This window comes from Podarcis tiliguerta (genome assembly GCF_965153285.1).
Source record: "Podarcis tiliguerta genome assembly, chromosome: 2".
In the NCBI taxonomy this organism is placed as follows: Eukaryota; Metazoa; Chordata; class Lepidosauria; order Squamata; family Lacertidae; genus Podarcis; species Podarcis tiliguerta.
The window spans coordinates 23,995,370-24,023,181 of NC_139535.1; the positions used below are offsets into that span (position 1 = coordinate 23,995,370).

A 27,812-nucleotide genomic window follows, 5' to 3' on the forward strand; every position below is an offset into this window, starting at 1 on the left:
CAGGGGCTGCAGCCCCACAGTGCCCTTTGAACCTATGGCTTGTTATTTTCTTATGTCACGGCAATAAGAAGTCATATGGTTCTTCCAGACCACTGACTCCAGGGACAGAATGCAAGAGAGAGTGAACCAGCTCTTTCTTAAGTTGGGATTCATCAGAATTCACCAAATGAAGTCAGTGAAGTTAAAATGGGTGCTCAATTAAGGACTTTTTTAAAGGCAGTAAATGGAGCACAGTTAGCAGGCATGCTGTTATGTAGCCTCACTCTCCATGGCAACACTTTACAGATAACCCAAAGAAAATCAACAATGGGGGGCATTATTTTTAACTGTATTATTGGTTATGCAGAAACCTCGCCCTTATTAATGATCATTAGCGTTTCTTCCTGCTATTCCTTGGGGCATCACTGGTTTCTGGCAAATTACTCATCAAGGCAGGATTTTTAGGCCATAAAAATAATTGACTTGCTTATCCTTCCCCATAAACTTGCGAGATTATTCTTCTACTCCTGTTTCTTGGATGAGGAAATGAAGCTGATGAGGAATGACTTGGCCAAGGACACCTTCTAAGTCATTATCTTGGTTGGCTTTTGAAGTGGCATTTCCTGTTGTCACATCAGCCCCCTAGCCTAGCCTGAACTTCCTTTCCACAACCACGGCTTCAATACAGACTCTTGGAAATCGCCACGGAACAGAAGGTTTCTTCCCGACTCCTTCCTCCTCCAAGTTTTAATATACTGTATGCATTCCGCCCCCCCCCCCAGCCTTCAGGCAAAGGGATGACAGAATGTATAGTCTGGATCCCCTTTTACCTCCCTTTTCAGTGGCTATTTACGTACCTTTGAAAAATCCATTTGATGCACTTGCGAGGGGGTGTCAAATAAACATCAAGTCCTTTTATCATCAAGAGTGTACAACTTGTAATCATGAATTATGCAAGCCGGGATCGGCTGTCTCATTGTAGGAAGGAGCAGCTGCAGGCACTGCTCAGAAGAGTATAGGAGTTACAAAAGGCAATTGCATAGACCTCATCAAACACTGAAATTAAAACAACAACCCTAAACTTTAGGGGCATGCTCTGCTGAGGGAAGGGCCGTAACTCAGTGGTAGAGCTGGAGGAAATGCCTATCCTATAGAAGGTTCTCTGCTCAGTCCCAGGTATCTCCAAATAGAGCGGGCAATGTCCCAGGCCTGAAACCCCAAAGAAGCACTGCCAGTCAGTAGAGACAAGACTGGACCCTTGGCCTGACTTGCAGAAGCAACAACATATGTTCCTATGAACACATAGTGTTGTAAAATCCCTGCTTACAGAATGCACAGATTTACCATCATCTATGCCGCCATGTGTGGGACGCTGGCGGCGCTGTGGTCTAAACCACTGAGCCTAGGGCTTGCCGATCAGAAGGTCGGCGGTTCAAATCCTGGTGACGGGGTGAGCTCCCATTGTTCGGTCCCTGCTCCTGCCAACCTAGCAGTTCGAAAGCACGTCAAAGTCCAAGTAGATAAATAGGTACCGCTTCGGCGGGAAGGTAAACGGTGTATCCATGTGCTGCTCTGGTTCACCAGAAGCGGCTTAGTCATGCTGGCCACATGACCAGGAAGCTGTACGCCAGCTCCCTCGGCCAATAAAGCAAGATGGGCGCTGCAACTCCAGAGTCATCCGCGACTGGACCTAATGGTCAGGGGTCCCTTTAACTTTACCTTTATGCAGCCATGTGCCTGACAAAGACTGTGTCCTCAAGCACACCCCTCCCAAGTTTTCCCAACCCACAGGAGTTGGGACATCTTTACAGCCAGGGGACAAAATGTGTGAGTCAGGGTGCAAGGTTCCTTAAGCAGCACCAAACTGGCAGTCACCATGCCTCCTCCCATGTAGCTTTATTGTGACAGTTAGTGACGGAGGATCACAAATCTTCTCCAGGGCATCTCTGCATACTCACATAGCACATAGCACACCAACCTGGTGTCCTCCTCCTGATGTTTTGGACTACAACTCCAATCAGTCACAGCCAGCAAAGCAGTTCTAAGAGGTTGTTTTTTTTTTAATTGGGGCAACTTGCATCAAAGATTGAGGGGGCCGGGTTGTGCAAGTGACGCTGCATGATATTGCATGTGTGACATCACATGTGTGTAGCATGACATCACATGAAGTTTCAGTAGGGGCTCAAAGATGGAGCCGAACGCAGTGGCTGGAAGCTCCTCCTCTCTTGCACTCCATGGCAGGGGAAGAAGGTGGAGCTGGCCACTGAAGCCATGCTAAGCTCCACAGTCGGCCTCCTTCACCTCCTGATGGTAGTGAACATTGAGGGTCCCAGCTCCCCCAAAGTATCAGGGGCCCTCAAAACACCCCTGAGTTGGCACTCCTGGGTGGGGGAAGAGATGGTGGTGCCAGGAAGTGCCACTGGAAGGAGGTCAGGAATGGCAACGGTGAGTTTCATCTCCAACCTGTCCTTTGACACCTCCTTGGGGAAAATTGATGGAAGATGCCCTCCATTTTACTCACAAAATTTGAATCAAATGTGTGTCTTTTTATGAAAAACTAGGACTGGGCTCAGTCCTAGTTTTGAGACTGTTCACAGGGAGGAGAATGTATTGTGTGAGTTGGCCATAGGGCTTCATCATGTATTGCTAGTACAGATGATCAAGACACAGATAATGAGTTTAAAAGTCAGGAGGCCAAGAGGAGCACCATAAGGGTTTAGGCCCGTGGTTCCCAATGTGGGGCACCCCCCCCACGGGGGGGGGCAATTTGATTATAAAGGGGGGCAATTTGAGAATGAGTTAGACCAAGTTTTTTAGGTTTCCTCCACATGAATAGGAGTTCACTTTTTGAATACTAAGAATTATATGTCACGAGGAGGGGGCATCAGGATTTTAGAGATGCTTAGGTGGGGCATGGCCAAAAAAAAAAAAAAAAAAGGTTGGGAACCACTGGTTTAGGTGATCCATACATCCTTTACCATTTCACATGGCCACCAGCATCCCTTTTGTGACAGCTACTTATATGAAATTGCTACCTTGTGAAGTCAATTCCTATGTTATCAGGTTTAGAGGTTTGGATTTATAAGGCCAGGAAGAATTCTGAAATAACTCCCAGAGGGCAAAACACTGGAGACTTTTTAAGATGGATTTTGCTTGTTACTGGGAAGATGAACATAAACAACAAAAAAATGATTAAATTTCCCAGTGATTCAGAGCTCAGTGTGGGTTACTCGGTGCAACAAAAGAGCCCTATAAAATTCAGAATGACAGGGGGAAACATGGACCTGGGGGGAGGATGATTATCTTAAAACAATCTCACTGATAGAAATGCAACACAGTAAGATGTGGAAGGAAAAGGAGAGAACGAAGTGTCTCTGTATGCACTCATGCCTCAGATCGTTAAACAGGAATAGAAATAGCTTCCAGGTATTTTGTCAGTTCACTAACTCAGCCTCCCATAGCTTGCTCCCCCTCCAGATGTTTTAGACTACAAATCCCATCATCCCTGACCAATGGCTGTGCTAGCCAGGACTGCTGGGGGTGGCAGTCCAAAGGACCTGGAGGAGAAACCAGTTGCGGGAAGGTTGCAATAACATTTTTTACTTATGCAATGTCCCTCTTCTTCCCTTCACAACAATCTTGCAAGGCAAAATGCCTGAGACATGGTGGTATGCTACACTTGAGATATGTGAAATCCCAGAATGACGCAAAGCTTCGTTGATGCTGGGGTGACTGCTTATGCATCACCAAAAAGCACCACCCCAAAAAAAGAGGTCGGAAGAGGACACTGGTTTGCATAAAATGTGCATGAGCTGTTTTATATGCAGAGATGCAAAACTCAAAATAATTACTATACAGGTGTCACCCAACTTACACAGGGGCTACATTCTCGGCCCTTGTATGTAAGGGGGGAGTACCCTCTAAAAAGACTCTAAACACCTGTCCCCCCCCCTCTCCCCACACATCTTTCTTTTCAACTAGAGTTAAAGTTCCAGGGCCAGCTGGATGATGCGCAGGAAAATGGCTGCTGCTGCTGCACTACCACAAGGCAGGGAGGCCGAGTAGCCCAAACAATGCCCCACTGTTCCTCCAGTCTCTTCTCCACCCTCACTGAAGTCCTCTTCAGGCTCTGGCTCGCAAGCCACAAGTATTCTCCAGCTCTCTCCTGCCACTTCCTGGTTTGAATCAATTCATCTATTTCCCACTACCACAGTCTACACAGTCACTCACGAATTGACCCACGCATAAGTGGGGGGATGCCTGCGCTTTAAACAGTATATCTCACCATAACAGGGAAGACTGTGACCAAGAGATCTGCGTGTGCCTCCTTAGCCTGCTGTGCAGTTGACTTCAGGGTCCCTGCTCTCTTTTTAAACGACTCTGCACTTGGTCTGGACAACTCTTCAAGAAGAGTATAGCAGAGGTGGGGAGCCTGGTGCCCTCCAGGTGTTGTGGGACTCCCAACTCCCATCAGCCTTGGCCAGGATGGCCAGCAGACAATAGTGTTTACTGAGACCCACCCAATCAGAATGTCACACAGATGATCAAGGGTCTGGAAACCAAGCCCTATGAGGAACGGTTGAAGGAGCTGGGTAGAATTAGCCTGGAAAAGAGGAGACTGAGAAGAGATATGATTGTCATCTTCAAATATTTCAAGGGCTGTGACATGGAAGATTTAGAAAGCTTGTTTTCTCCTGCTGGACTTGAACCAATGGCTTCAAGTTACAGGTAAGATGCTTCCAACTAAACATCAGGAATACCTTTCTGACAGTAAGAGCTGTTTGACAGTGGAACACACTCCCTCGGGAGGTTGTGGTCTCTCCTTCCTTGGAGGCTTTCAAGCAGAGGTTGGATGGCCATCTGTCTTGGATGCTTTAGCTGAGATTCCTGCTTTGCAGGGGGTTGGACTAGATGACCCTTGAGTTCCCCTCCAGCTCTACAATTCTACAATTCTATTATTCTTTAAAGAATACCCCATCTTAAAACTATACACTTTTCGTATGTCACACATACATTTTAGACTTCTGTGAACTTACAGAGGCAAAAGCTGGAATCCTACAAATTGGCTATTTGATTAGGAGCCTGTGAAGCTGGATTCAGTGTCCCTTGGAGACATTCCCATCAGATAAAGGTAAAGGTACCCCTGCCCATCAGGGCCAGTCGTGACCGACTCTAGGGTTGCGCGCTCATCTCGCTCAAGAGGCCGGGAGCCGGCGCTGTCCGAAGACACTTCCGGGTCACGTGGCCAGCGTGACTAAGCTGCATCTGGCGAGCCAGCACCAGCGCCGCACACGGAAACACCATTTACCTTCCCGCTAGAAAGCGGTCCCTATTTATCTACTTGCACTGAGGGGTGCTTTCGAACTGCTAGGTAGGCAGGAGCTGGGACCGAACGACGGGAGCTCACCCTGCCACGGGGATTCGAACCGCCGACCTTTTGATCGGCAGGTCCTAGGCTCTGTGGTTTAACCCACAGCGCCACCCGCATCCCGCATACCATCAGATAGCTGGTAGATATAATACTAGCTTCTTTTAATGCCAGGATGGGTAACCAATGGCTCTCCACATGTTGTTGGATTCCAAGCTCCCATCATCCCTGACTGTTGGCCGTGCTCGCTGAGGTTGATAGGCACTGAAATCCAGAAACATCTGGAGGGCCAGAGGTTCTTCAACTCTGAGCTATACCAGCACTGAGCTATACCAGCACTCAAGCTGCTGCCCTTGCAGATGCTTGGATCAAGTGAGCCGAGTTCTCAGATATTATGAACTGAAATGTTCTTATAAATGGGGCATCCTTGTGTCAGCAGAGGGCAGTATCATGAACAGAAACAAGAGTGGACTTAAAAAGGTCTTAAATGAAAGGATAAGAAGCTTGAGTCTGATGCAGGTCCAGAACACTATTGAGAAAACAAGGTGATAATTGTCTGAAACCCATTAACATGCTCCTGAATGGCGATAAAATGGAAATTAGAGTTCTGGGGTGTATTTGGAAATATTTCAGTAGCTGTAAATAAGAATCTGTGAGCAGCATAATGGCCTATGTATATTTAAGTTTCTGCATAAAGATAAAATTCCCGGGGGTTTTGGCAGAAAATTGCTTTGTAATTTCTCCCCCTCTCTCCCATTCTTTCCTTGCCTGTTTAAACAATCATGGAATAAGGAATCCTCACATTCAGCTTCTGTTTTATTTCCATGTTAGATCAGAGCTTGAAGTGGGACAGAACGTCTGCCAGGATCAAGGGCTTCTGACTCACCTTTTTTGTCACATGATTGTCAGTCAGGATTATAGGGTTGTGACCAATACGTGACCCCAAATTGTCAGTGTGGGTGGGGGGAAACCACTCTGGAATTCCTTGTTCTGCAGACAAGGACAACAAGAGTACTGTAACCGAAATAAACAAGCCTTTGAACACAAGAACATAGGAACTTAATACCAAGTCAAACCACTGGTTCTAGCTCAGTATTGCCTATTGAGGATCTATGGAGTTTCTGACAAGGGATATTTCCACTGCTAACTGGAGATCCATGCAAGGCAGATGACCTACTACTGAGGAATGTTCCCATGGCCATGGAACAATAGGTTCAGCACTGAAACCTGGAACTTCTATAGGTTTAATGTACTGCTGTGCTGAAAATGTCTCCAGCAACCCCCACCCCAAACACCCATTAGCCAACACCTAATGAGCAAAGAAATTGCACTTGCATATTATCAAAGGGGAGAGAACCATAGAATGATAGAACTGTAGAGTTGGAAGGGGATCTATGGGTCATCTAGCCCAACCCCCTGCAATGCAGGAATATGCAGCCATCCCAAACGGAGGTAGAATCTGCAACATTGGCATTACCAGCACTGTGCTCTAACCAACTGTCTTGCTGAAATCTGTAGAAGCTCACCTGGTAGGGTGGAGTCACAGAGCGGCTGGGGAAACCCAGCCAGATGGGCAGGGTATGAATACATTATTATTATTATTATTATTATTATTATTATTATTATTATTATTAAACTCTGGCTATTGCAATAGCCCTGTGGTAGTGGAATCACTGCTGCTTTTGTTGTGCTTACCTGACTTTCAAGGTGGCCAAGGGGTGATTATGGGTGCTTTCCCTTTCATTCTGCAAATTGTTGCTCTGGTGGTCTGCACTTTGCAGCCTTTCTGGCTACCCAAATTTCCTGAAAATCATTTGGAAGTCTCAGCTGGGATTTTCTGTAAGCATGGGAAAATAGGCAGGATGCCCTACAGCCAACTGATATTCTTTTTAGCTTGATCTTTTTAGTGACATCTCTTTATGTTTAAAGAAATCAGCATGGGAAGGTTTTTGCTTGTTTGTTTCATGGTAAAAGTCAGCTCTTTCCTTAAAAACAAAACCAGCAAGTGTGCCTGTCTTAGGCATTCACTAAGCCAGCTGCCCTGGCTGCCCATGCTTCAGTTGCAGCTCAGGAGGAAATGTCACGATGCACTGTTTGTCTGAGATAAATACAAGTTTTTAAACACACACACAATCGCATAGGTACACTCACTCCAAAAGGTAAGCTTGGCTACAGCTTAGGCATACACCTAATGATGATAAACCCTGGCCTGTTGACCTGTAACGTGTGAATGGCTTTTACAGTGGACTGGAAGACCAAATCCTAACTCTGCATCATAGCCATGCCAACACTGATAAAGAAAAAGAGGGAGAAAGGAGCGCACCAACTGTTCTCGCTCAAAACGCCGACTGTATTCCTCAGCCCACTGCCTTACAGTTCAAACATGTATTTGACAGCCCAGCGCATGAAGATTTACTGTGTAAGGGAATGAAAGGCGCATGGTGGAATAAATAAAGAGGTTGCCCTATAATTTGCTGTTCCCTTGTTGTAGCATTGCAGCAGCCCACGCTGTGGGATAATTCTTAATATTGACTCCAGTTTCACAAGACTGCATCTGGGTTATAGAAGCGCAGGAATGTTTCTGCTGGAGGCAGGAACAGGTACACCTGAACAATTCATGATGAAAGCAATGGCTTTGGTCCTTCCGCTCAAGGAACGGTGCTTGAGTCAGAGGAGACTTCCGGTGGTGGAAGGAGAAGGAACATTTGTAAAAATAATTCTTGCTGTAGCCCTTGCACCCCTTCCCACGTGGTTCAGCACAGTGCCACAGCAGAAGAGGGACTTTGGCAGAAAACGAAATTGGCAAAAATGCCTTTCCCTCCTTTTGCAGTGGGAACATACACAGATGAAAATCTATGTATACATTATTTTGGTAGTTTCTCCACTGGAGCAACATAGCCTGTTGATGAAACTTTTGTGGCTTTCTGCACATATATGATTCTACCGTGTTCAGCTGTTGAGCTTGCCTGCTTTAGTCTAAATTATGGATGGGAAAATTTTTTCTTTCTTTTTTTAAAAAAAAGTTTTATTGAGTTTTTTCACAACACAATAAAAAAGAATGAATCAATCTGCAAAAAATAATAACAAGAAAGAAACTAGAAGAAAAGAGAGAGGAAACTACAAAAATCCTCCCTCACCTCAATATCTTAACTTTTATCCCATACAAGATAAGGTGAGCGTTCCCAGCCCCCAGGTAAGCCACATTCTGAGGACCACATTCTGAAGGCCATAACTTTCCTAGGACCACATGCCATTGGTGGGTGGAGCCAGAGGCAAAAGTGGGCGGAGCAACAAATGCAAATTTTACCTCTGTATGTGGTAGGCCAGTTTCTGCACTCACTCACACACCCTTCTCTAACCTCCATACAGACAAGCAAGAGGAGCTCAGGGGCACAATCCAGCCAGGCAAAACCACTCAGGATGTGAAGCAGAACCAGTGAGGGCTGTGGCCTAGCAGCCCTGAGGACTGTGTAGAGACGCCTGGAGGGCCGCATTCAGTTCCTGAGCTGGGGGTGTTCCCTATTCTAAACCCTCTGTGTGAATTCTTCCCCTCAGAATTTGGCATCAGGATCATAGAATTGCAGAGCTGGAAGGGACCTTGAGGATTATCTCGTCCAACTCCCTGCAATGCAGCAGGAATATGCAGCTGTCCCTTACGGGGATTGAACCTGCAACCTTGACGTTATCAGCACCATGCTCTAACCAAGTGAGCTATCCAACTGAATGTAGGACGTAGGGATAGGTCACCAGCTATGCCAAGCCCTAGAGCAGAGTTGTGTCCCTTGTAGGTATCAGCGGGTGCCTGCTGAGGCCCACTGTTCTGCAGAGGACCCTTTGTCAAGCCCTAGAACCTCCTTGCTTCTCGTCACTGTCTGGTCACCTGCCCACATTGAGCAGAAGACCTCCACTTATATCCTGCCCAGGGGCAGAGGGCTACCAAATGGGCAACAGGGGAAGTGGTGAGAAGGGGTGCCTACCGGGGGCACTGCCATTTAAATAATGAACCCACCTTTCCCAAGAAGCCTTCACCACAACTCCTTAGTCTTCCAATCTTACTGTACCTAAGCCGACGTACGTGTCCCTGAAATAACTGTGTCCACAGTCTGTTGTCTCACCTGTGTTGAGTTTAAGAATGTTAACACACCTGTCTTCTTGGGCCTTGCCATGCATGTTGATGGTGCTATTTGATAAGAGTAACAGCACACCTCTTTCGAACTGTCCTCCCACAGGCTAGAAACTAGGGTTGCCATATTGTGAAGAGCAAAAAAGAGGACACATTCATCGACTTCTGCTTTTAATTGTGGATCGCTATGATGACTCCGCCCATAAAAAAGTGGATGTGTCCCTAGAAAAAGAGGACAGAAACTTGCTTTTTCTATTTTAATTGAAAACCAAGATGACTCAATTTTTAGACTCCATTCAGGCTTTTGTGCAAGTCCATAGCCAGTTGGCAGTAATACTTATCGTTTCCAATAGGATTTGAAAACCCAAGCACTTTGTAGCAAGTTATAAAAAGACCCAGGACAGATTTTGCCTGCCTGTAGCCTCCCGATCTAAAAAATACGAGCAGCCCTGCAGGAAGGTTTCTGTTGCTTTCCCTTTCACCTTCACAGAGCCTCATTAACCTCACAGCATATACAAACAGTTTTAGACTAGCGGTATTAAATCCTCACATTTGAGACAATAAAGGCCAGATGGTGATAAAGGTGCAATAGATCATCTTGGAAGAACCGGTTCTTCAACGTTTAGAAACTCGTACCCCCACCTTAGCCTCACAGATGGCAATAGCAATAGTTTCTGCACAGATAGGTTCATTATTCCTCTTTTCTCATAAATTGAGCAAAGCTTTCGGCCCGCTAGCTTTAAAAAAATCAAATAAAAATAAAATACGGCAGGAGATTCTATGGCAGCGCATCTTAAAGGTCGTTGCCGAAACGTAATACTGGAAAGCCAAGGCTGGCTGCAGATCTGGCCCTGCCTTCCTACATTGCTGACTTGGAGATGATGTTTGATTGCTGCCAACAAGACTGACACAGCAGAAATTAAAAATGGAGGCCCCGTGGCCAAACACAGCAAGCTAGCTCTTGCGTCGAGAAGTGAGGTGCTTCTGAAGGCCTTTGGAAGCCAGCCTATCGCCATGATCCCAAGCATCGTTGCTTGCAAGGAAGTCCTGTCTCTCTCAAAGAAAGAGAGCTACACCACTTTAAGGCAGCCTGAGCACACTGATAATATTACAGTCCTGTTCTCTGCTGCAAAGGCACACAGATCCAAATGAGTGATGCCCTCAAAACATGTATTTCCCAGCTCATGTGCACCTCCAAAAGAAGACAAGCAAACGCTCGGTCAGACATCACGCTGAACACAGGTACAAGTGTTTGTGTGAAAGAGTGTACTTGTGTTGATTGGTACAGCTCACCTATTAGTGTGCACAGTGACACAACCTCCATTACAGCCTTCCCCGCCCCTCCTCCAGAATTCCTATCCAGAGATAACTGTATCCCACTGGTATTCCATTCTACCCACTATGTCTAAGACCAAGCTCTCCAGTTCACCCAACTTAGCTCGGCAGCTTCTAGCATTAGCGTGTAAACACTGGCATGAAATAACAACAGTAACAACAACAACAATAATATTTACACCCCACCTATCTGGCCTGGTTTCTCCAGCCACTCTGGGAGGCTTCCAGCAACATGTAAAACATAATAAAAAAGCATGCACTATCTCTTCAAGTTCTACATTTTGACCTGTGGTGCTTTGTCCTCTGTGAATTGCTATTTTGTACCCAGCACTCACAGTGCTTAGTTTTACGGCTCACATATTTAAATTTCCATCAATTTTATCATCTTCATCCCAAAGGAGAGATTTCCTTTGAACCACCTCCCCAATTCTTGCTGGCTCCCCTCCCCAGCAATCGGTTTAAAAGCTACTCTGTCACATGGTGGTAGGAAAGGGTTTGTGTTCACTGGGCATTGGGGGACAGATTCCAAGACCCCTGCACTTCCGATTATGTAACTAAGGACATGGAGGGCTTTGAACTGGGCTCCAAAAACCAATAAGAACACAAGAGCCTCCTGGGTCAGGCCAAAGGCCCATCTAGTTTTCAGAATGCCCAGTCAGATCCTTAGGGACTCCCAAGCAGAACCTGAGGGCAACAGCACTCTCCCCACTTCTGATTCCCCACAACCGGTATTCAGAGGCATGCTGTCTCCAGCAGTGGTGAACAAACATAGCCATCGTGTCTAGTAACTGCTGATAGCAGTGGTGTGCGGTAAATCTTTTCATAGGGGAACAGTTACAGCCTTGTGAGGGCAATTTGGGGGGGGGGGAGATATCACATGCAGGAGCATCACAGCTCCCTCCCTAAGATGGGCAGAAACTTCCTGGGCTTTGGGAAGGAGGCACCTGAGGAACATTTAGGGAACTAGCCAAGTTCCCCATGTCCACTGAGTGCATGCCACTGGCTGATAGCCTTATCATCTGTGAATTTGTCTAAGGTGGTGGCCATCAGTGCCTCTTGTAGGAGCAAATGCTATGTTCAAAACTTTGTGGGGAAGCAGTGCAATTTTCTAAGCCCAACCCCAAGCAAAACAAGGGGTGTTTGTCCCATCACTAGCAGGCACCTAATGTTCCTTCGGGGAACAAACACACTCTCTCAGCCTACTCTCTCTCTCATACACATTGTAAGGCAGCCTTACTCATTTTCGTAAAAAAGAGGTGCCAGCACTCTTATCATAATAAAAGTGCCAGAGGTGCTAGCAGACTCTCTCTCCCAGGGACAGCAGAAAATGAGGTGCTGGTATTCTGTGCCATTGAGCACCATCACAACAAAAGCACCAATCATATCCATACAGATGCAACGTGGTTAGGTTATGGGTGCTTAGCAAACAGGGCCAGGTTTCGTGAATGAGCAGGATGCTGGTCCCCATAAGATGCATCATTGTTCCCTGCTTAATTCAGAACCAAATTATCTGGCTCCAGTCCTTATTTAATTAACAGCAGACTGGATGTTTTCTCTCCATCACACTGATGTGTGTGATGAACTACAAGCAGGGGCCGCAAAATGCATCAGAGTTTGTTGGCTTGGCAGAGTTTATTTGTACCTGTGGAGGCCAGTCTGGGCAAAGATCCGGAGGCACAGATGGCCCTGTATTTGGTCCAGTTGGGGCTTTGCATCCAGGTTCTGGGTACTTTGAAACCCACTCAATCAAATGGTAAACATTAGATGTTTTTTTCTCCTCCCACAACATTTATGGCCTGGCTGTGTTGGATGAAGGGATGGGATATGTAAACACTGGTCCCTTGGCAAAGGGAAAGATGGATGCTTGGGTGTGGGTTGAGGAGTAATACCCAAGTTAGACAATGTAATGACAAACTCATGGAAGAGACATACTTTTTAAGGAAAAGTCAATGTGGATATCGGTTGGTAGCCAGGAGCTGAGGAGGAGCTGACTGTATCCAGGTCATCAGTACAGCCTGCAGTGGCAATGAGATATAGGCACTGCTATTCACTCTGAGGGTGGCAGCCATGAGTCCCTGGGACACTCAAACTGGATCCCTAGAGACAGTTTCCTCAGTGCTTGCTGTATGGACACCCCCACATCAGGCACCTCTCACTCCTCAATGGCTGTCCACTCGTACAGGAAGCACATGGGGTGGGAAGCAGGTGAAGGCTTGTTTGGGATGTTTATCTCTAGCCCCATTGAATAATCTCTACTCTTCAGCAAGATGGTGGAGCCTGGGGAAGGTAGTCTGGGACTAGAGAGACAGAAGGCCTCAGCTAGAGAGGAGAGTTTGTTGGAGGAAGTTGTTCCCTTCTAGTGATCTGTCCATGGCCCTCCAAGCCTTGTGTCTGACCTTCCTTATTTTACAGACCCTGCACCTGTGAACCATCTCTCTGTTTTGTCAGTTCTGGTTCTCTGCAGCACCCTAGTCTGCTAACTGGACCTCTTACCTTTCTGGCCGCCTCTAGGTTGGGCCTTTCCTAAGACAGGATGTTGCACTCCCAACAAAGAATAAGCTGGCTATATTACCCCCAGGGTCAGAGGCAAACTGGGTAGGTAAACAGTAGGAATGAGATACTGTACCCATGCCCTCCTTGTGTTTTTCCCATAGGTACCTGGTTGGCCACTGCAGGAAATGGGTTTTTGAATTAGGTAGACTTTTGGTCTAATTCATCAGGGATGTTCTTATACTCTGTGTTGTCTGCTGACTCTCAATTTCTCATTCAGACTCTACACAGGTGCTGGTAAGTTTAAAAAAATTATTAACAGGTTCTATAGAAGTCCCTGCAGCAGGGACTCACCCAGGCTAAGGGAAAAGAAAAAGCAGGGAGTTTGGAGGCTGCATTTAAGGGGACATTGTGCTTGAATGTAACACACATGCCAGAATACATAGCCGATGAGCTGTGTTCAATTTCATAGGTCATAATTTATGTAAGATTCTTCTTGCTTCATTATACAAAGTTAATTGGCATTGAATGATTTAGTGTACACATGGTCATCGGATTTGCACAGGATTCCAGTGGCTCACTTTCATGCTTAAAAATGCCGTGTGTGATCTATCTTCTCTCAGCATCAGTCTCTGGAACAACTGTTTCAAATATGCCAAGGCAAAAGGATTCCAAATCAACTGCTTTGCAAATGATTCAGTGATCACTGTGAATGAAATAAAGGAGGGAAAGACCCCTGTGGAGGTAGGTAGATAAATGATAAATGCTAAACCTATTATGAGTGGTTGAAATTACTAACACAAAGGCACACTGCTTCAGGGAAAGTGTCTAGACTATGTAGAATGCAGCTATAAATAATATTCTAAAGACAGAATTCTACTCTGTGCTCTAAAGCACAATCTGAATATGCCGATGCACTGCATCGGTTTTTGCAGTACCTAGTATCTTTTGAGTTGATAACTCTCCACAAATTAGCAACTACCAGCGGCACTGGCAGTAATCTTTGGCATTTAAGAGCCACTCAGTAATTATAAATGGTTAAGTAAGAACCTGGATTGAAAGGTATTTATTTGCATTTTCCTGACTTAAAGTAACAGAGTGTAGAAGAAGACAGTGAGTGGTAATCATTTAAATCCACTCTAATTAAGAGGAGACGAGGCTGCAGGAAAATGAATTGGAGGAATATTTTATCTGGAATTATGAGCCTTCTATAGATGGGTTCCAGGTTTGCTTCCAAGATGGCATTTCATACATGGCACACCTCCACTAAACAAGAGTGAACTCCACCAAATTAGCTCTTTAATAATGTAACTATTAATACTTGATTAAAGCTTATTTTGAAGCATAGAAATGTAAGTAATTAATAACAATACATTATAAATTCACTATAAAACTTGATTCAAAATAACTTTCTGACAAAGCTTCTTTTAATTAATTCTACTGAGGAAAGCAAATAAAAGAAAACAATGCTTGCTGAGTAGCATTTGTCACTACTTTTGGAGGCTGTTTTCAACATCTTTAATCATGATACTTTTCACAATACAAAACTGGCTCCCAAATACAACTTGATTTTTGTAATGATGTTGCTATTTGCTCAGCGACTTGTACGCTGTGCTGGCATAACTCACTTCCTGTTGCCAGTGCCACTCTCTTCCCTCCAGCAATCTATGTTCCCTCTTCCAACTTCTAATTTAGTCATCCATTTTGTTTGGATGACTCCAAAACCATTTTGGGAAGAATGACTCAACCATAATTCAAAAGCAGGGAATCTCCTTTTCTATATGAAAAAAAGAGCATTTCAGGCTGAGGCTACCCCCTGAAAGACCTATCCTCTACTGAATAATCCTAAGGACATAGTTAGCTTTGCTTAGTGTCAAAAGGCATTAGGAACATAAGAAGCTGCCTTGTCCTGAGTCATACCAATGATCCATCTAGCTCAGTGTCGTCTATACTGACTCCCTGGAGCTCCCTGGAGTCTCAGGCAAGGCTACCTCCTCACCAGGGATGGAACCTGAGGTCTTCTTCATACAAAGCAGATGCTCTACTACCAAGCTACAACCCTTTCATTGCTACCTTTACCTATATCAACAGTCATTTATCAGTTATGATAATAGAATCATAGACTTGGAGGAGACCCTAAAGACCATTTGAGTCCACTTCTCTGCAATGCAGGAATCTCAACTAAAGCATCCATGACAGATGGCCACCCAACCTTTGCTTAAAAACCTCCAGTGAAGGAAAATTATATACCTTCCGAGGGAGTCCATTCCACTCTCAAACAGCTCTTAGCATCAGAACATTCTTCTTGATGTGACAGCCCTTGAGATATTTGAAGATGACTATCATATCTCCTCTCAGTCTCCTCTTTTCCAGGCTAAGCATACCCAGTTCCCTCAATCATTCCTCATAAGGGTTTCCAGACTCTTGATAATCTTGGTTGCCCTCCTCTGCACATGTTCCAGCTTGTCAATATCCATTTAAAATTGCAGCACCCAGGACTGGACACGGTACTTCTGGTGTAGTCTAAGGCAGAATAGAGCTGTACTATTAACTTTGCTTGATCAAGACACTATCCTTCTGTTGACGCAGCCTAGAATAGGCTTTTTTGCTGCTGCATCACACTGTAGACTCATGTTAAGCTTGTGGTCCACTAAGGCCCCTAGATACTTTTCACATGTACTACTGGCAAGCCAGATGTCCCCCAGGTTATATTTGTACAGCTAGTTATTCCTGCCTAAGTGTAGAACCTTACATTTGTCCCTATTAAAATTCATGTTGCTAGATAGGCCCAGTTCTCCATTCTGTTCAGGTTATCTTGAACTCCAGTTCTGTCGTCTATGGCATTAGCTACCCCTCCCAGTTTGATACCACTGATAGCTACATCCTCTGTGAATTTGTCTAATTTAAGCAGCAGTTGGGTGGCCATCTGTCAGGGATGCTCTAGCTGCATCCTGCACAGCAGATCTTGCATTGGACTAGATGAACTCCACAGTCCCTTCCAACTCTACAATTCTTTGTGGCCACCAACCCACGGGAAACTCACAGGTAGCACCCATGCCCTACTGTTTGCCACAAGTTCCCCATCACCTAGAAGCTACCTGCACATTGCTGAGATCCAAATCTACTGTGTGCACATGTGCATTTGCTACAATAGCTATTTTTTTAAAAAAAGAAAACCGATTTCTTATGCATTTAAGGCAAGATTTTAATAGCGGTTGCATGAGAGATGTTGGGTACCAGTGCTGTGTCCAACCCTTATCCTCCAGTTTTGAGAAGCACTTTACCCTCTGTGCAAGAGGGTCATGGGAAGCTGCCTGGCACCAAGTCAGACCAGTGGTCCATCAAGCTCAGTCTGGCAGCAGATTTCTAGGGTTTCAGGCAGGTGACATTTCCTGCCAGGGATTAAGCCTGGTACCCCCCTTCAGCACGGGATGCAGCACCTCCCTATGGTGCTACAGCACCTCCCCAAGGGTAGTAATTTTTTCTTTCCTTTTCACCACGGGGCGGGGGGGGGGGGATTTCTCCGAAAATTTCAGGACAGGGTTGAGACTTGTTATGCAAAATTAACTTTCAAAAGTTACATTTCTTTATGCAGCATGGTGCTGCAGTCGTCTGTAGCTTCCCCTGGTTTCCTTAAAATTGTTCAACTTTCAGATGCTCCAGAGTCCATCTTTCCTGGTGCCTGAAGACACACAATCAAGGATATTGCCTGTGGAGCACCAGAGAAGAGGGCAGACAACAGCAATTAAAATAAATAAATAAATAAAATGCCCATTACATCTCTCTAGAGAAATAGAGAGGCTTCCTGATAATATCTAATGATTTCTTTCCAAGCAAAAGGACTTTGCTAAAAAAAAATATAACAAGTATGTGGTAAGCAGCTTCTCAGTTGCCATCTTCCTGGAAAAGGGCATCGTGGGGTTTTGATGGTACCCAGAAAGGCTGCAGATTGCTAAGTGATGCTTTTACAATGGAAGAGGACGCTCCCCTCCATGGAGCCCTTGTAAGTAAGCCCAAGAAACCAGCAGTTTCCTCATAACAATTTCACTGAAATTTTCGTTTCCCTTTGCAATTTCTGCAAAAGCAAGTTCATCCATCTCTGCCTATGTCTCCCCCCCCACCCCCTCTCTCTGAATACAGAAAAACAAAGTGGATTCAAATTTTGACACAGCACTATGGCGGTTGCATTACTGGGCCTAATGAACAAAACAGGCAAAAGGATTGTTTCTATTGGACTAAAAGATATGGCCACTGAATTTACATATGTACATTTTTCTCTGCAGAAGTTATTAAGAAACTAAGAATGCATTCAGGATGCAAAGAAACACAACACTCAAAGAATAATCGTCTATCTCACATATTGTCTCGCATGACAGACGAATGCCAACATCACAAGGCGACCAACACTCCAGCAGCAACCATGTAGTTGAAACAAAAGGCTTTGAGCTCTTGGATGAACTCGCACAATCAAATGATTGTGATGAACAATAGCAGCTGATTCCTCTGTGGCTTCATTTTCCTTCCAACATGATCTCTCTCCATCTGACCTCTCTCTGTCCCAAAGAGAAACTTACACAGCAGCACCTTCAGAAAAGATGTCCACGGTTTCATTCAGAACACTTCAAACTTGTAATTGGGGTGGAGCAGTAGGTCTAGTCCAACCGCCTGACAAAAAGCTAAACGATGCCTTCACCACTCCCACGGTAGAAGAATAAGAAGAGTTTGGATTTGATATCCCGCTTTATCACTACCCAAAGGAGTTTCAAAGCGGATAACAACCTCTTTTCCCTTCCTCCCCCACAACAAACACTCTGTGAGGTCAGTGAGGCTGAGAGACTTCAAAGAAGTGTGACTAGCCCAAGGTCACCCAGCAACTGCATGTGGAGGAGCGGGGAAGCGAACCAGGTTCACCAGATTACAAGTCCACTGCTCTTAACCACTACACCGCACTGGTGATGACACCTGACCGATTCAGACCACAGTGTATTCCAAACATGCAGTAGGAGCATATTGGAGCTGAAAGCTCCAGCAAGTAACTCCATCAGGGCAGCCGAACCCCAACCTCAGGAAGAAATGCTGGGCCAGTCCCTCTGTGAGCATTTCTAAGCAATCTCACCTTGTAGAACACATTTTTCAGAGCCCCAAATATTACTGTCACACATATCTTCAGCAGTGGCACAAACCATCCTTTGAAACTTCCACAGCAACTCCATTGCGTCCCTAGTTGAAGGATTAACTGCAACATTAACTGCAAAAGGGCAGAAGAGTTGCAGAAGGACCAATACTTCTGTCGTCAATCTGACTGCCATTGAGCAGCCCACCTGAAGCCTCTTCTTAGAAGGCAGATCCGAGTAACTGAAGTACATCTATTGCTGAGAGATATTTTAGATTTTCTTTGCATATCCTTTTTCTCTCCTACCTGGTGCTTTTCCTCTTATCTCATTTCTAAACTTGGTTTTGGGCAAGAGCTTGTTTTCATTAATTATTTGTGAAGGACATAATTTATTTTAAGCATGATGGCGATGATGCTGACAGTTGTGTTGAGAACGGAGATCTTTGGTGCTATGTTATTTTCTCTTTTTGCATGCTAAAGTCCACAGATCACACTCCTAAGCAACCAATCCTGCTCATTAGATCTGATTATCTTTCCATTTGGTGTGAGAAAATGATCCTAAACATGCCTACTCCTAATACAAACAAAAGGAAGTCTGTTTCCTTCTTTGAATGAATGAATGAAGGAATACTACCTCCACTGATGGTGAAATTTGTCACCTGCATTTATCCAAAGTACATATATTATACTAAAATTTGACTTTGTGTGGCCCTAAGGTCACAGCTTCCCTTACCACTGGGATGGACACCGATATATACTTACTTCCAGTGACTAAAGTTAGGGAAGGGCAAATCTGTCAATTTCAGTTTCTTCCTCAGTTTTTAAAATTTTCCCATGAGAGAGTAGTGGGAATTTCAGGAAGTAAATAGTGCAGGAGGCAACCGACAAGGTACCCTTTCTTGCATACCAAGTTTGGTAACTCAGTCTAATCCCCAAATCCCACAAGATCTTGGCAAAATCTCACAAGATCCCACAGAGCGCAAGAGGTCTTTCCAGAAGCCAATTCCACTGCTGGGGTTTTGCAGGTACCACCATGCAGCACAGGTAAGAGAGGTGGGGCACCAGTGGTGTGGGTGGGTGTGGTAGCAGCATGTTCCCGTTTTGCCTCAAGTGTTGAAACAGGAAGCAACACGATGAAGGTGATGGACTATATGGAATTGGTGGAAATGACCGGCAGAATCCGAGACCAGGGGGAAGAGTTGGTGGAAGAAGATTGGAAGAAATTTAAAGACTATTTACAGAAATACTGTAAAATTAATGAATGTTAGAATGATGTTGGATTGAGGTTAAGTGGTTTTTAGTAATAATGCTATGAAGGAATATGCAAAAACGGATTGTTAACAGGTGAAAATTTAAAATAACAATATATTAAGATCAAAGATAAGGATAAAAGTAAAGAGGGAAAGGATTTGCTGAATAAACAAATTGAACTGGAATACAAAGAGGGGAGGTGTGGGGAGGTCCGGGAAACAAACAAATGCAAGATAAGTTATGAAAGATCGAATTGTTTTAATTGTCTTTTACTTTTGTATTTTTCTTTCCCCCCCTCTTTTTCTTTTTGTAATGTTCTGAAAATCTTAATAAAATATCTTATATATATATATATAAAAGAAACAGGAAGCAACACTCCTGGTTTGAATGCACATGAGGCCACCACTTTGCTGAAACTAAGCTGATCTGGGTCTGGACAGTGTTGACGGGTGGCTGCCTTGGGAGTCATGTGGACCCTCAGGAAGAAAGGCAGTTTGGACACAGCTTACTGTGGAAAAGCAATATGGAACTAAACTAAACTTCCCTGCTTGTGCTAACCTCAGCAACTCCCTCTTTTCATAAAAGCATTCAGCCGTTACAACTATTGCCGGGATCAAAGCAACAGAAAGGATTTTTCAGAATGGGGAGGCTATGCCCACTGTGCTTCTCTGAAGACTTCAGATGCCGCAGCTCTGTTCAGAATTCTTGAAACATGTGACAAAGTAAACACCTTTCGGCTCTTGAAACACGTAATGATGTAAACAACTCTCATTGCCATTTTAGCATACCTCATCATCCCTTCAATGAAACTGCAGCTGATGCAATTGTCTTACAATCCCTTGCCTGCTCCAGACGGACAAGAAGCTGAGCTCATCCAGCTCTAAAGCAGCTTCACAATCAATAAACAAAACAAGAGTGGCTGTTTCTTCTTTAGAGCAGTACAAATGTGCATCAAAGACTGCCTCTTTCTTTTCTAGAGGCTGAGTAGTTTGCATGGTGGAGGAATTTAAAGTTGTGTGTGGTCCCATTCCCCCCCCCCCCGCCGTTCCTCCCCCACCCAAGCTCAGATTCTCTCTGTCTCAGAATGCTGACATCTCTGTCAACAGTTCCAAAAGATCTTGAACAAATGAGTCATTCTTAATGTAGGAAGGCAAAGATATTTGCTGAAACCAATCTGTCTCAAAGAGCGACCATGTGCGCTCATCATAACTACTCTTCAAATATCTGGAGGATACCATTCAGATTGTCCAAAACAAGATATACTGTATTTATGTTGAGAATGCAACACTAGCAGGTCATAGAAAGAGCATGAGTTCAACTCAATTCACTTTTGAATCTGCCACTCATAAAAACAGCCAGTCACGAAACAGAAATCATTTTGCTACAATTAGTTGTTGCAGTAATGAATTTGCTTGAGGCTCAAATCTCGCTTAAGGCAGTGCATGTATTGAAGAGAAGGAGAATTTTCCCTAAGTAATAGCAAGAGGTGGAATCATCTCACACAATCTCCAAGGAAGTGCTAATTTAAGAATATGCATTAAAACCCATTCTTTAGACACAGCTGGAGACTCTGAAAAGAGACAATGGAAACTCTTCTTCTACTCAAAAGCAGTTCTGGAATATTGGTCAGTGCACTCCCCCTTAGCTTCAACATAAGTGACAGAATCTTGATGTCAATTGACTATTCTGATTCTTCATTCATTCGTGCATTCATTTCATCGCTACGGATAAATTTTCCATGGGTTGTTTTAATTCATAATATGGCCCCATTAGGTTTTATGTCCTTTGCTGTGTGTTTTAGCCAGTTGTGCCACATTTACTGTTTAGGACCCTGGCTTGGTTTAACTCAAGTGTTTAGGCCACTATACTACCACTGATGTACAGAGTGTTAAATTCTTTTCAAGCAAATTTGGTGCCTTAATTGAGCTGTAAACCTATGTTATGCACTGTTTCTCCCTTATATAAAAAAGAAAGAAAAAGACTGTACAGTATATGCGTCATCTGCGCAAGGTCCCAAATTCCTTAGTCCCCAGAATCTCCACCTAAAAGGCTCCCAAGGCTACAGACCCTGGAGAACCACTCGCAGCCAGATCAGATCCCACTGGGTTAGATCAGACAGCAATTTGGCTCAGTATGAGATTACACCATGTATTCATATTTGCTAAATGTTTTCATCCCCATTTACTATTTTGGGGGGACAGGGGTGATGGTGGAATACTAATTCTCATTTCAACATAACCTGATTGATTTCTGCTGGGGATTTCCACCCACCCACCCACCAGACCACACAATACTTGCAATGTTTTAAAACTTATCTTGGCAACAACCTCGCACAACAGAAGCATTCCCATTTTACAGGTGGCAAGTCAAGGTGGCTGGCCCAGCAAAGTATTATGGCTGAGCAGACATTTGAAAAAATGCCTTCCACATCAGAGCTCAACATTTCTAATCCATGTAGCACCCCTTCCACCTGCTCCCTGTCTACCTTCAAATGAAGTTTTCTTTTTGAAACCTACTACTCTCACCCCCCTTCTTATATAACATGGAGAATTTATATTGCATTGAGTGAGAGGAGATAACAAAATGTACAACTGTCAGCAGCATGATACAAAAACCATCAACCCCAAACCTAAAACCACCCAAGGCAACAATATTCAAATACAATATGCACTATCACCAATGTATCCCATATAGCTAATACAAGTGTATAAGTGTTTGACCTTCCACACTAAACTCTCCAGTTAGTCCCTCTGCAAACTGTGTTCCCCTGAATAATTTTTTCCCAGCCTCCTTTTTCTCGAATGGGCTAATAATAGCCTTGTGATGCGACAAACTGAATGAATTTTTGAATGTCATTTTCATCAATATGTCCTAGAGACGTTCTGGTTTAGAAAGGTCGTTGGTAAGGCGTGCAGCCATTTGGCATTCTTAAAAGTTTGCCTCTAAGGTTTTGAATAAACTAAATGTAACTTTGCCTTTTGTTTCCCCCCCAAATACAGTTTAAAAAGCTATGTGAGAGCATCGCTTAGCTAGATAATAGAGAATGAGAAGGGAGGCAGATGCAACTGAGTTATCTGGTGTTCTTCACAAAACACACAAAACCAAACTAATTTGCTGTGATTGTCTAGGTGATAGATGACCCTGCCCTTATAACTGAAAGTGTCAATAGCAGTTCTTTTCATTGTGAGCTAAATTGTATTGCCTATTTCAAAGTCCACCTGGGTCCCCCGTGTCCCTCCTTATTCTTGTAATCTCTCTCTCTCTCTCTCTCACACACACACACACACAAATAAATAAATAAGAATAAAACCTGTTTGCTACTAGTTTTGTAGTGCCCCTTTGGCGAATGCATCTTGTGTAGGTCATGCGGGCACTTTGACTGGAAAGGAACCTTTCCTCATACCACAAGAGCAAGCTAGGTTTCATTCAGAAATATAGAGGTATCTGCTCACAAGCATGTTTTCCAGGCTAGGCCTTAGTGGAGTAGTAATTTTCTTTATCATCTTAAGTTTGTATTTGACAAACTACTTATTTATGTCTATCCCTGCTGATTCCAGTGCGAGTTTCAGGTTTATGACCTTCATTTACACAACAAAAATTGTGACAGTAGGGAGAATTGACTACCTTTCCTAAACATAACTCATTTGGAATTCATGGAATATAAGCATAACCATCAGCAGCTCAGAGTTACCTTTACTGCAAAGAGTGCAATTTATTTAATTGCACAATGTTTAATAATACTCAAGGCTGTACAGTGTATGCTAGGGTTTACTAAATCAGTAGGAGTTTTGCCATCTACTTCCATGAGATGTGGACTGCATCTTTAGTATGCAATCTTATGCTCCATTCAGTGCAGTGAGACATACTTGAAAATAAACAAGTTATGATGGACTTGGCTCTTGGGCTGGAAATCTCTATTTTGGCAGGAACTCAGTGGTTGACCTTGGGAAAGTCACTTACTGTCTCTAAGTCTCAGTTTCCAAGCTATAAAGTTTAGATTCTAGTGATCTGCTTCACAGGGCTGTTTGCAAGCCCAAAGAAGACAGCAGTGCTGAAGCACATCATATATTAAAAGTGCTAAACTATAACTAGAAAATGCATCAACTACGGGATGCAGCATAACAACGGCTGGATTAATTACACCTCTTTTTAAATAGATGTGCACAGAAGGCTAGGATCACAACAGAGTACTAAGTACACAAGAAGTCAAGGCTTTTCATCCCCCTTTCAGTTTACTCAAACCCTGGTAGCTTTTGGTGTGTCTCTGATTTAAAATTTAGTGTGCATGTGCAGTAGGTACCCCTGCTCCTGGTCAAAAGAATTATGCAGCGCTCATCTGTAGTGCTTTTTTGCATTGTAGAAGAAAGAAAGAAAAAACAGGCACGAAAAAGAAAGTGATCTGAACTTAGCGTGAAGCATGTTATGCTCCTGTTAAACATCAAACGCTGCACCGAGAAGGCTTATGGCTGGGGCTCCTCCAGCAGGGACACAAAAGCTTTGCTGCAATAATTGGTTCTTACAGTAGCACAAGCGCGGCAGGCAACTGGGCCAGAGTAACCTTTGCTCAGAGCTCCTGGAGAGCAAGCGCTTGGCTGCTTCTCTCCAGCGGGTGCAGCAACAGTCACCTTGGGACTAGAGGGGTGGAGTGGGGGGTGCAAGAGCGGAGTGAAGGAGCCGTTCAGGACTCAAGAAACACATGGCCTGCTTTTACTCTCTGTGGGGTGTTGACTTTTTAATTTGTATTTATATTTTTATTTTTTTAAAAGGCCCCTTCTGGCAATAGCTGCAGTTACATAAGGCACAGGGGAAGCAGCCCAGAGAGATAGAGGGGGGGGGGGGATATGGATCATCTGACTTCTTGTCCACTGCCAGGGTTATCCCTCTTCCAGCAGCAATGCTGGGTGGATTCTCTCCTACTTTCTTCTCTGGTGCTGTCTTAGTTTCTCACTTTCCTCTTCCCATCCCTGCCAATTTCTGCTTCATTTCCACTCCCCTATCCCTTTGGCTTCCAGGGGTACTCCCATCGCCTTGATCCTGGGCCGAGAGGCCCCTCTGGTGTGTATGTGTGTCTCCCTCGTGTCCTTCCCGCTCCCTCTCCTCTTACTGCATTCAAATGCTGCAGGCAACTCCCAGCCTTTCCAGCTCAGCAGGCCACTTCCCACCTCTGTGGTGGTGCTGGACGCAGACCAAGGGGAGCTGGGTTCAAAACCTGACTCAGCCATCTCCCTCTCTCTGATAAAGGTCTCTCTTCTCTGAGCTTCAGGGACTGCTTGCACCTCCTGCCAGGGTTTTGTTGTAGAGAGGGATGAGATCATGGCTGCACATGCACTTTTTATATTGTATTAAGAAAGAGGGCTGGCCATGATGCCTAAAACTTGCCCAGGGAAGGGTTGCCTTCCCATGTCAGCTGGCCACAGAGGTCTCCTCCTGCCAACCTTGGGGGGAACTTACAGTGCAGCATTAACTGTCCCTGGGGGGCTCTGCTTCTCTTGTTCTCCCACCTCCCTGCTCTGACCCTCCTCTTCTGCTGAGCACCAGGTGATGCTTCTCCTGTCTGCCCCGCTCCCCTCCGCAGACATCTCTGCCTCTTTGCAGGGTCTGCCCTCCAGCCCTCCATTGTTCTCCCCGTCCAGGCGTTACCTTCTGCTGCCTCCGAGCCATGTCGGTGGGCTGCTTGGCGTTGAAGGGGTAGGCGATGCACCTCATGACGAAGACGTACAGCTGCAGCTTCTTCTTGCGCTCCTCTTCCTCCTTCTGCAGCCGCTCGAGCTCTTCCTTCTCCTTCTCGCTCACCACCGAGGGGCTGGGGCTGGAAGGCCGGACGCTGCTGCCGCTCCGGCTGCTGGGCTGCAAGCCCCCGCCGCCCCCCGAGCTCTCGCTGGTCCGGCTGGGCGAGAGCCGTGCCCCAGAAGCCGCCGGGGCCAGCACCTCCTTGCTGCTCTCCTCTTCCACGATCTCATCGGATTCCTCCTCGCTGGACGACGGGTCCAACATGCTGGCGGCGGATCGTGCCCTTGGCGCGCAGCTCTAAGCGGAAGAAAGGACCGAGGGCAGGCAGGCAGGCAGCACAAAGCCCGGCTTGCACTTCCAAGATGCCCTCCTTTCACAGTCTCCTCCGGCTCATCTGCCGAAAGGTGGCTGGCACACCGAATAAAGTCTCGTCCTGCTCCTCCTCGGCCACCACCCTCTCAGCTCCCTGCAACTTCAGCCACCGAATCGCGCCAGCCGAGCTCCGGGAAAAAGTCGCGCCGGGGAGCAGGTGCCCGAGGAGGCGAGCTGCCTGCCTCTCCGATGCAGCTGACAGCCGAGAGGGCGCCGCCGTCTTCCCAACAGGAGAGACAGAGAGCGAGCAAGCGAGAGCAAACGAGCGCTTACGTGGGTTTATGGCTTTTAACTCTTGCCTACCCGGGACTGGCTCGGCTGCTTGCTGCACAGAGAGAGAAAGGCGTCGGGATCAAAGGCTGCCGTCGCGGCTGGCCTCGCTCTCTCTCTCCTCCAGCGAGGCCGGGCGAGGCCCCTCCTGCGATCGATCTATTAATACAGAGCTAGGCAGATGGTGGCTCCTCCGCGCGCGCTCCTCTCCGCCTCGCTCGCTCGCTCGCTCTCCCGCTTAGTTCCCGTCAAGCCAATAATAAAGCCGCAGGGCGAGAGGAGCTGACCAGGGTGCTGAATGTAAGCAGCCAACTGCAGAGGCATTGAAAAGCGCCCGGCGCAGCAGCGGCCACAGCGGCGGCAGCAACAACAAGCAGAACGGCCCACCCCGGTCTGCGCAGGCTCAGAGCTCCCGTCTCCTCCTCTTCCCTCCTCACCCACCCCTCCCTGCACGCGAGCGTAGCACATGACTGTTTGGGAAAGTGACGCCCCCCAAAGAAGCATCTGCCCTTACCCAGCTTCCTTCCTTCCTTCCAGCAGCCTCCTGCTGCCCCTCTCATTTCCCAGCCCTGAGTTCTTTTCTCCTCCTTCCTGATTTGACTTTTCTTCCCTGCCTCTCCTCCTCGAGGGATGGGGTGGGGCGGCGGAAGGAAACGTGGAGCGGGTTTGCAAGCAGAGCTGAGGAAGAGTGCAAAGGGGTTGGGGATGTGTGAGAGAGCAGCGGCAGGGAAGGTTAGGGGGCAGAAGTGAAGATCAGAGGAAGTGTGGGGAGGGGAACGCTGTGGTAGCAGTATGGGAGGCAATGGGAAGAAATCCGATGGGGCGGGGAAGGGCAGGGGACGCTCTGGTTGGAGGCTGATCATTCCATGGGAAAGGAAGGGCAAATCGGGATAGGGGAAGGGAATCCAGAAATCAGAGCAGGGCAGTAGAAGGACAAGTGAATCAACTGTGGAATTGCGGGAGTGAAGCTACAGTCCTAATCAGAGCCATACCTAGGCTTCGTTGTGCCATTGGCAAGGAGCTCTATTGAAGCCAGGAGGGACCATGGACAAGAAACTCAAAAAGTTCATTTTTTTTTTTGTCACCTTGCCACTGTGAGCCAGAGTGTAGAGGTGCAATTTTTGGAAATGCACCCTTGGCCAACCTAACCAACCCCTAGGTACACCCCTGATCCTAATTCCATTTACCTGGGAGAAAGCCCTACTAAATTCAATAGGAGTAGACATAGTTAGGCTTGCACTGCAGCTCAGTTTGATCCTGCTCCCGCAAAGTCCAGGTCAGCCAGTGAAAGGGACTGGCAGAGTATATTCAGGAGAAGTAAGAGAAGGCGAGTGTCCCCACAGTGCAGGATGTCACTGTGGCATTTGCTGCTATAAGGTTGCTGGTTTAGCTGGCTTTAAAGGAGGGGGGCAGGAATTAGGTAAATTCATGGAGGTTGTGTGTATAAGGGAGTACTAGTCATGTATGGTGGCCCTGTGGTAGGTTGATGTTCAGGTGTAATAATAATAGTTTATTATTTATTCCCCGCCCATCTGCCTGGGTTTCCCCAGCCACTCTGGGCCGCTCCTAACAGAATATTAAAAACACAATAAAACATCAAACATTAAAAACTCCCCTAAATAGGGCTGCTTTCAGATGTCTTCTAAAAGTCAGATAGTTTTTTATTTCCTTGACATCTGATGGGAGGGCGTTTCACAAGGCGGGCACCACTACCAAGAAGGCCCTCTGCCTTCAGTAGTGTAAAATGTCAAGTGTAGTAGGAAGCAACCATTGCCCTCAGA

At 45.8% G+C, this 27,812-nt stretch overlaps 1 protein-coding gene across 13 annotated transcripts in view; it reads right to left on the reverse strand.

The window, feature by feature from the left end:
- CADPS (calcium dependent secretion activator) overlaps positions 1-26,449 on the reverse strand; it is a 342,990-nt gene extending 316,541 nt beyond the window's left edge. For all 13 annotated transcript variants that reach the window (XM_083424654.1, XM_083424653.1, XM_083424660.1 and 10 more), the window contains exon 1: positions 25,300-26,449. In XM_083424654.1, the coding sequence (XP_083280780.1) occupies positions 25,300-25,653 (354 nt within the window). In that variant the 5' untranslated portion in view covers positions 25,654-26,449. The remainder of the gene's footprint in view (positions 1-25,299) is intronic.
- Positions 26,450-27,812: the final 1,363 nt, after the last annotated feature.